The sequence below is a fragment of the Rhea americana genome, unplaced genomic scaffold (genome assembly GCF_003343005.1).
Source record: "Rhea americana isolate MKP2758 unplaced genomic scaffold, rheAme1 scaffold_4, whole genome shotgun sequence".
Classification (NCBI taxonomy): Eukaryota; Metazoa; Chordata; class Aves; order Rheiformes; family Rheidae; genus Rhea; species Rhea americana.
Window position 1 is genome coordinate 783,623 of NW_028186534.1, and position 9,678 is coordinate 793,300.

The 9,678-nt window shown below is 46.0% G+C and overlaps 1 protein-coding gene across 1 annotated transcript in view; it reads left to right on the forward strand.

The window, feature by feature from the left end:
* Nucleotides 1-2,297: 2,297 nt before the first annotated feature.
* The window catches only part of PTPRT (protein tyrosine phosphatase receptor type T), a 458,251-nt gene continuing 450,870 nt past the window's right edge, over nt 2,298-9,678 (forward strand). Inside the window, exon 1 of the mRNA XM_085313918.1 lies at nt 2,298-2,367. Coding sequence (XP_085170044.1) covers nt 2,298-2,367 — 70 coding nt within the window. The remainder of the gene's footprint in view (nt 2,368-9,678) is intronic.

Consider the following 9,678-nt stretch of genomic DNA (forward strand, 5'->3'; position numbering starts at 1 on the left):
TAAGGGATCTGCCTATACTCTATTTGAAAAATCCATATTGCACCCTATTTTCTGTTCAGATCTGTATCTTTAAATATTCCTTCATAGTTTTCCTTCCACCAAAGACCTTGTATGCTGTTGAAGACAAATAGCTCCAGAGCTGCTCATACTGCTTTTCCTCTTGTTCAGTACAGACGCTGTGCTTGTTATTCTGCAATTAGATATTAGTAGTTCAATGTTGTTTTTAACAAAACCCCAACTAAAACATTCACTTTGGGGTTTTCTGTGATTATACCCACATAAGCCTAGAGTTCACCCTGTCCTCACTTCACTCATCTCACATCTTCTCTCGCTCTTTGTTTTCCTCTCAAAAGAAAGTGGTTTTGTGTTATGACAATCCTTATAAGGTTTAATTTAGTCCAATTTAGTTTAGCCCAATGGCAGGGAAGAACACTCCCTTGACCATACAAGGGTTGGGATGTTCAGTATTTCTGTGGTGACTTCAAAACATTGAACTGGTGACTCAGGTGCTCAAACCAAGAGCCTCCTTGCCCAACTCCCCAGCTGGACCACACATGAGCCTGTTAGAGGGGCTGCAGCACACACACTTTGTTAGAAAACTGTGTTTGCATGSAAATACCCTCTATTTCCAGCCATTTGCCCTCTCCCTAATACCCCCAAGTGGCACTGCCACGCTCTCCCTTTGCTCCTTGGAACGGCCCAGGAGCGCTCTCCTTCCCTTCCCCACCAAAGTAGTCTTCAACAGAGGCAGGAATTTCTCYATCTGTCAGGATGGGCCTGAAGTCCTCCAGAGCCCTCAGAGAAATCCCCCTTCATACTTAGCGTGCGACTTCCAGTCTTTTGAGCTCTAAATTCTTTATCATTAGGTGTTAAATGAAAAGTGGCAGTTGTAAATGTGATTTGGTATTAGTGGTGGAACACCTCTTATTCTGATTTTGGAAAAGGAAAAAAAGAAATAAAGAGGCAAAGGAGGACACAGCCGTTCCTTTTGGTGAAGGACCTGCGCAGCTGCTCCAAACTCGACTGGCTCCGTCTGACTCTGGTGAAATGATGCACCTGCCTCCCTAAAAGTGGCTTGGAAGCGGAGGGGACTGGGGCAGGAGGAGGTTACTRCTGGTGCAACACTACCCCCTGCGGGCTGTGCTCGCACTGGCGCATCGCTTGCCTTCTGCCGGTGTAATCCTCTGCGAGAGCTGGGCAGGAACACGGAGAAAATGGGTTCAGTGCGGGAGAGGAGGGGGGATTAAAACAAGCCAGAGGAAGCCTAAAAAAGGAGAGGAGAGAAGATTAAGTTACACGAAGAGTGGTATTAAAATAATGAGAAAACAGTATTAAACCTGAAGTACTGTTAGTACAAGCATAGCTAGCACCACTGGATTTTTTTTTTCTTTTCTGGAAAGTTAACTTACTGCCAACAATAATACGCTGTTGTGTTGATGACTGAACAGGTGCTTCATTCTGGGCGACATGGCCATCGCTTGCCTTTTCACTGTGCAATCCCGAGCTCGGGTGGCTGATCAGTATCGATGTGCCTCCCGGATTTGTACTTTTTCTTATACAAGAAAAACGATTTTTAGGAATTTGTGCAAAATTATGCTTCTGCCTGTGTCTAAAGCCTGCGAGTGCAGCAGTGTTTGGTGTGATTAGGTATTTAGCAGTTATTCACTTTACTTTGGAGAGAGTTAATGACGAAATTATTGTTTTCAGCTGCAAATGCCTGTAAGCTGTTCATAGCAGCCGATCTAATGATGGACCCCCGGAAACATGCAATTCCTCACACGTCTAGCTCTCGCAGAGGGTCGCTTCTTCCTTTCCCATCTCCGTGCTAATCCTAGCCACGATTCCAGCTCTTTGGGTAATGCGATATCCTGCATTTACTCTCCATCCCCACTGGAAACAGGGCATGAGCAGGAAAGCTAGATTTGCTGGCGAGATGCTGTACCGATAGGAGATTTTCGTGCGTGCAGCTGGGCTCGAATAGGGATTAAAAAAAAAAAAAAAAAAAAAAACTGAGAAAGCCTCTTAATTCGGGCAGGGGGGTGGGAATCCCTCCGTCTCTGCCTGCCCTGCCGCGGCGGGGGCTGGCGCTGGCTGGGGGGAGCCTCCCGCCCCTGCCTCCCGCGGCCCCCCCGCGCCTCCTGCCAGCACTTCGGCGGCTCCGCCGAGCAGCGCCGCGGCTCCGGCTCCGGCTCCCGGGGACGCCGCGGCCGCCGCGCCGGAGCCGCCGATGCGGGCGCTAGCGGCGGGGAGGCAGCGGCTCGGCGGCAGCGGCCAGCGCAGCTGAACTCCGCGCGAGGATGCCCGGCGTCGCCGCGATCGTCTTGCTCTTGCAGCTGCTGGCGAAGGCGGAGGGCCAGGGCTTCGCAGGTGAGTGCGCCCTGCCCGCTCCGCCGCCGCGGCTCGGCGCTGCGCGGCTCCGCGGCGCCGGCTCCGCGGGGAAGTTCGCCCCGGCGCGGCCGCGCGAGCCCCGGGGCACCCAGCTCCTTGGCACGCTGCTCTCCTCCCTGCCCTCCTCCTCCTTCCAGCCCTCCCTGCTCTCCTCGGCCTTGTACGGAGTTCTTTCTCGTTGTATTATGATTTTTGGGTTTTTTTATTATTATTATTTATTTATTTTATGAAAGACGCGGGGCGGGCAGGGATGAGAGGTCCCTCGGAAGCCCGGCGGTTGGCAAGCAAAAGAGCAGTCTTCTTAAAAGTCCTTTTCAAAAGCGACGCCTGCGTGTTAWCGCAATCCCGGCAATACCTCGGTGCTAGTAGTGATTTTTGAAAGGTTTTGCCGTCTTTACTCAGCTCTGCGGGAGACCGTATTGTATAATAGCGGTAGCTGTATTTCGGGCTGGGGAGCCTTGCGCCCTGAAAAGTTGTGCACGGTGGGGAATGGAAGCGTTGGGTTCGTTCTTGGATTTGAGACACTTGAGACCTTTTTATAGTAAACAGTTGTTCAGAGTGCAAGGCAGGAGTCAGTGTCTGAAGGATGGGCCACCTCGGAGGAGCCGCTGCCTTCCTCCTCGAGTCGAGCAAGGGCTTTGGGAGCCGTTTTTAGAAGTTCAGCAGCRGTTTTTTTCTCTCCAGTTGCCCTCACATCCTACAGCTCAAGTAACTTTCTCCRAGGGGCTTAGATGCTTGGACTGGGTCCTTCCCAGTTGTTGGCATCTCCCTCTCTCTGAGGTCAAGGAATACTTTGTTCCGTGGCATATGCACATTAATAGCAGTCTTCTATTTTTCCCCTCTTGCAAGTTCCTTTAGGCATARTTGGAATTACTCCGAGATGACAGGTGCTCACAGAACTACTTTGCTCCTCTTRTGCCATTTTGTAGATAAATCAAAGGTGTATATGCACTTTTGTTTTCTCCTGGCTCTTCTAATATGGAATTAATTTTCTCCCTCTGCAGTTTTTTTTAGAAAGGAAGAGGGGGGCACAGTTCTAACTTCCTTCTCTCCTGACTTCATGTCTCTCTAGGCTTCTATGTTTTTGTCAAAAAGTGTTCCCATCTGCGTATTTAAGACGCATAAGCAAAATTTTACTGTGCAGCACTGCTTTCACAGGGATAAATCTCAGCTCTTGAGACTTGGGTTTCATACCTCCAGCATGCTCAGGCTTATTATCTCGCACAGTGGCAGATTTCTCCTAGTTAAAACGGGAGCTCAGATGACCCTGTCTTGCTTCTTTAAAACAGAAATATTGTGCAGTGTAGCCGACGCTGAGCAGGCGGTGGGAGCTTTATGTATTCCTTGCAGTGATATCCTTGATGCAATAYGGCTTAAAGGAAAGTTTGACATCTGAAGGGCTGGACCGGCACCAGGGACCCCACTCAGCCCCGTGAAGTAGATACTGTGATYGATTCGGTGGTGTTCAGCAAAGCCATAGCAGCTTGTTTACATTGCTAGGCAACTGCACATGTTCAGTTTTATTAGAAACACGGGGAAATCTAACCTAGTTAAACAGCTTCTTCATCGAGTAAGCAATATGTGGAGCTATTTTTTCCTTTTTCTCTCCTTTTGGAACGTGTTTCATGTTCTGTGCAGTTGTCATGCCCATCCAGATTAGATCTTTGGCTTCTAATGAATCATTTAGCCTGATACTTAAGGGAGGGAAAAAAAAATGTGAAGATTGCAAACTTTTTAGAGGCAGAAACAGTTGTATTTGCGGAAAGCGGTAACAGAAAATGAGCTAAACCCATGCAAACTTCAGCAAGTGGCTAATTGCTGTTTTCAGAAAGCCAGGAAATGTTTCGTTTTCATAGCCAGTTCGGTGGGTAGAGTGATCGAGAGGTGTTTGATCATTACTGTCCCTTCCACCTCCCATTTTAGTGCATTTTTAACTGTTCAAAACAAGAGCAGCTTATTTTGATTAAATTATGTTTTCTGAGCCGTTCCCATGAGCGGCTTGGTGCGATAAGGTTCCTCTTCTTGGGTTATAAATTTGGAGCCAAGCGTAAGGGTCGATGTTCAGTTCACGTGGCTGATGCTTTCATGGCAAAAAGAAAAGTTGTTCAGACACACTTCATGCCTGAAATTTCTGCGAAGTTTGGGCGAGACTTCAGCTGATGCCACGGTGCATTTTCACGTCTTCCATCAGGTGGTGCTCTCTCCACAACTATTAGGATGCAAATCTCCCTTCTCTCCGGCTGAATTATTTTTCAAATCCTAATGTGTTTATTCAGCAGTCTTTTGTTAAACATCTTGGAGGAAAAAAGAAATCATCGTGTGAAAAGTTGGCTGGATTTTTTTTTCCTCTGTTTTGTTCTGTTACATGGCAGTCGGGGCAAGGAGTGGGCAAGGCACGAGGTCAGGGCAAAGCCATAGCAAATTCCTACCTGGCTTGTGTCATTTCTCCTTTGTGTYGCCCACAATATGTGATATCAGAAATAGCACAAAACTATAAGTGAGCACCCCTGGTTTCTTCCTAGAAAACCTAGTTTGCACTGAGGGAGGTGGTTGACATATTTATCTCATTTTCTTATGAAATTTTTGTGTTGCTCTGTTGTTAATTCCCTTCCCCAGCAATCGTTCTCAGCTGCGTGCAGTCCCCGTGGTTGTTCGTAACTGCACGTTTGCTTTCGAGGTTCCACACCTTTTGTTGGTGTTAGGGCCAGCTACTACCTGAATTCCTCCACTTTCCCATACAACACACAAAAGTAACAGCAGGTAATTCTAGCAACTGCTGAGTCTTTCCAGGATTTCAGAAATTAAGGAGCTCTCCTTAAGGGGAAATGTTTTCCCTGTGTGCRTGTGATTTTTTTTTTTTTCCCTCCCAGTGAACATGCCGAGTGTTCTCGCAGTTGCTGTGCGCTTTGCTACAGTCCCWTTTTTATCACTATAGAGTGGAGAACGGAGATTAAAGTCCTTTGCAGCTGTGAAAAAATATTCGGGGGGAAAGTAGGACAGTGGGTTTACACTGGGACCATTCACCTGAGCATACTGACCAGGTTAGTCTGATGCCTTTTTTTTTCCTTTGATGGCAATGTCAGCCGTAAGTTTTTTTTTTTTTTTTTTTTTTTGTTGCTTTTTGTGTTTTTTTCCTTTCCCCTCCCTCCCCCGTTTCTCACTGTAGCAGAGCTCCTGAACATTGGGACATGCAGCTGTTGGCTTTCAAACACCGAAAAGTTGAGCCTCGTAAAGTTGAGGCAACCGCCAGTTTGTTGCACGCGGTCTGTAGGGGAAGAGGGAAGATTAAAGGGGAGCAACTGAGTGCGTGGAAAGGCGTTTGGCGAGGGGGAATTAATTCATTTGCTGGGAGTTCATTTACTCCCYGATTTTGCTGTCAGTAAATTGGCAATGAAAAATGGATCTTCCCGAGCAAGGTACCGAGCGTGGCAGTTGTTACCGGTGCAGCCGTTTAACTCCGTAATCACTTTTCGCTCCCTCTGGGGAGCCGTTAGCAGTGTGGCTCAACTTTATTTTCTTGCCTGGTTGGTTTGATTTGTTTCCTAACAAATGAACGATTAATATTAAGGAGGTGTTGCCGTGAAGCTGTCCATTTCAGCCGTTGCAGCGGAAGGTCACGGTGTGCGTAAAGGCGGCTGGGACCCCCCGAGTCGTCGTCGTCCTCTTCCGCAAACGCGGAGCCCCTTCCCGCCGTCCGCCCTGGTGAAAGCCCCTCAGCGCTCCCCCTCCTCCTTAGCTCTACTTCTCYAGAGTCTGCCTTGGTCTCTGTATGCAGGCCTGCTTGCTCTAGCTTTCGGTAATGTTATGGGAATGATTTGGGACATTTTCTGTAGAATATTACATTTTTTTTTAAGAAGGCACCACAATCTGTTGCTATGGAAACCTGTATAGTGCTAAAGATGTAGGTTTGAGGCTTTGTGAACCTGTTTAAATATATATATATATATATATATGTATATATATATATGTATATGGACAAGTGTGGTTTTTCTTATGGGAACAATTATTTCTGTATATGTGAATCTGAACGGAGAGAAGAAAGCAATCGATCTGTTCAGCATTGCACTGACAATCCTTTTGAATAACATTCAGCACAGACGGATCAGCGTGTCTGATTTTCTCTGTATGCATGTGTGGGATTTCCTGTTTGTTTYTTTTTTCTTAAGCTCATTATTTATCATAATAGTTGTTTTATTGTTCTGATAATTTTCATTATAATGTTGYAAGTGAGGGAAGCTAAGGGTAGTGGCAGGCGTTGCTCTTTGCTTCAATGGGAAGTGCTGAGCCTGAAATGGAGAGCTGTACAGCATTAGCACCCAAGTTTAAACATTTTGGCCATGAGATCTGAGTTTTGCTTTTTGAGGCTCTTTTTTGAGGGGGAAGGGCACAGGCGGATGTCTTAAATCCAGCGACCAGATGTGATGGAGGTGTGTTTGGGTCTGCTCTCCTGTGTGAGAAGAATACTGCTTACCTGTTTGTGCCCTGGAAATACTGAAGCTTCGTTAACATTGACTTAAAAAACTCTTTATGATGTTGATGTTTGGGTGAAGAGGAGCGGGAGTATCTGTATGTATCTCTGTATAAAACATGGCTTTTGGCTGTATGTATCTCTGTATAAAACTTGGCTTTTGGAGAGATACATTTCTTACTCTTTTTTTTTTTTTTTTAATGAAAACTGCCTCGCTCTGCTTCTCGAGAGTTTGGAACATGTAGACAAAATGCAAAATGAAGCTTCAAAACTGTGCGTGTAGGTGCAGCCACAAACAACGCTTTACTGACAGAGAGTTAAAGAACAGCATCGTATAGAGGTCGCTTGCTGTGTTAAATTGACCAAAGCTGTGGTCCAGATTTCCCGCTGCAGTGTAAGTCCCCTTGCGTAGGTCTCCTGCTGCCCCAGAACCCGAGGGCTCCGCTTCTGTAAAGAACGGCTTGGAGATGGACGTCTCTTGGCACTGCGTTGTCATTCTTGGGAAGAATATGGTGTGCTCAGCTTTTATTGTATTCCTGAATGTTTCACGGAGCAATATTACTTGGCTCATTGAAGCTGGTGTATTTGGCCAAGAGCGCTTTTTTAGCTTAGTGGTTTGGGGGTGGTGGGGTGCCCTAGTCAAACTGATGTTTCCTTGTTCTCTAACTCTTCTGATGGAGCGCTCTCTGTACTTGCTGGCTGCCACTGCTTGGGTATAGCTTCATTTTGCTGATAYGTGCTTCTTTGGGGAAGTTCTTATCCATCTCTTTACTGAACAGCCACCTTCGAGGCCCTGTGTTATCAGCATCAGTCTCTTTACTTCTTAATGSTGCTTGCCTTCCGTGTCCTGCTCTTTCCCAAGCAAACCCAAGAAGTTAGAGAAGAGGACTCCCATGTACCCCCCCCAATCAGGCATGCAGCACGGATGAATGTCACCGAGGCCGTCAGGAAGCACTTCTGACAATCTAGCACTATCTTCTTGTTTGCTCATTGTGTGATAAGCTGTCACTTCTAGTGTGCATTATTAGAGGCTCTAAAGATCRTATATCTTCATGGTGTAAGAGACAATTACTATGTCTTAATCAGGCTATGCATCATTTAATCAGACCCACATGTTTTTTAATATCTGATAAATACATTCCATCTATCATACCACAGTTCAGAAATGTCRGATACTTTGCAAGCTGGATGTCAAGGCATTGCACAGCCTAGAAGAGAAATTGTGAGAAATCAATTAAAGAAAATAAGGACCTTTTGGAGGAAAGAAAGATTATAAATGTTGTTTGATGTCACAGTTAATGATGACGTAGTTGTGGGAAGTGCAACTGTTAACTGGGAAGGCCGAGCAAATAGGGCAACAGGAAATCCCAAGAAGAACGAGCCTACTTGGTGCTTGGTCTCCTCTGGCTTTCTTGTTTCTTTTTAACTACTACTTGTAAATCAGTCCAAGGCCAGCCTCTTGATTTCTTTCCTCTATATCTCTCTGGGCCTGCAGGCKTGGGAATTCAAGTGGACTCAGTGAATTCTGCTGTGGTTTGAAGTGATGCAGCAGATGCAGTTAAAGAATGATCAAGTTTCTCATGAATCTTGGAAGGATGGAGCCTGGCTCTTGTTCCTTGATATTTTGAGTTCAGCTCGCAAAAAGGCGGTGGGGTTTGACAGCTGATGATGTTGTGTGGGCACAGATCAGTGCTGCAGCATGAGCAGCTTACAGTTATGCAAACATCTTTATTCAGCTATGCCGTTGCCTTTGTACTGGAAGCACTCAAAGTATCTCATGTCTCGTATTTTGTTTTGTTGTTAGCTGAAATGTCTTCAGATTCGATGTAACAGAGAAAACATGGAATTTACYGTGGTCTCTTCTCGTGTACATCCTTGTCATGATCTCGGCTGCGTTCCCAGGGAGTGATTGCAGGTTAAACCTCTGGGAAGCAGCCCTTGGCTAGGAGCTGATGATTCTGTGCTCGTGAAGTTGTACGTTAAGCAAAGGAAGACTATTTAGCTACTCGTTCTGTCTAATATTGTAAGGAACAACGTTATCAAGAGCATTACAACTTACTTCAGAATTTATCCTCTTTTGTTTCTTTTTTTGGGGCTCAATCCTTCCACTCTTGAATTTGAAGAAAATATTACCACYGATTTGAACAGAAGGAGGCCTTTGCACTAAACTTGGAATGTTCCTGGAATTCTGTGCCGTTAATGACTATGCTGCTGAATTTGCCACTCTTGCTGAAATGACCTATGTTTGTGTGCACGTGAATCTTCATTCCCTCAGTATCGACTCAAAGGTCACTTCCTCAATAAAGGAGAAGCTTCGCAAATAGAAAGGAAGGCCTGGGTAGGCAAATACAGTAATTATGTGCAGAGTGATTTAACATGCTTTTTGTTTGTTTTTAACAAAAAACAACCAAGCTGAGAATGGAATCAGTCACACAGGGTTTTCTTTATTAAGACAGTAATAAAGAAAGATTGACAGATGTGGCTGCTGGAGGAAGTACGTGTAGCTGTGAGCASCTAGTGGAAGTAGAGCCTGAAGGTGAAATAGGGGACGAAGAAGGGGAATTAAAGGAACTTGACTGCTCTAGACTGCTCTCCCTTTTCCTTCAGAGATGCGCGCGCTGGAATCCCAGCAGCACTGGCTGCGTCAGCAGAGGAGAGCAAGATGAAGTTGCTGTCCGTGATGGTTCATTTGCCCATGACAGGAATTTCCCGTCAACGCGTGCTCTTTCACGTACTAACGGAACAAATCTTACTCTGCGTGTCTAGGTGTGAATTAAGTGCCCTAATAGAAACACTTGTTGATGAAACTGGGGGGGGGGGGG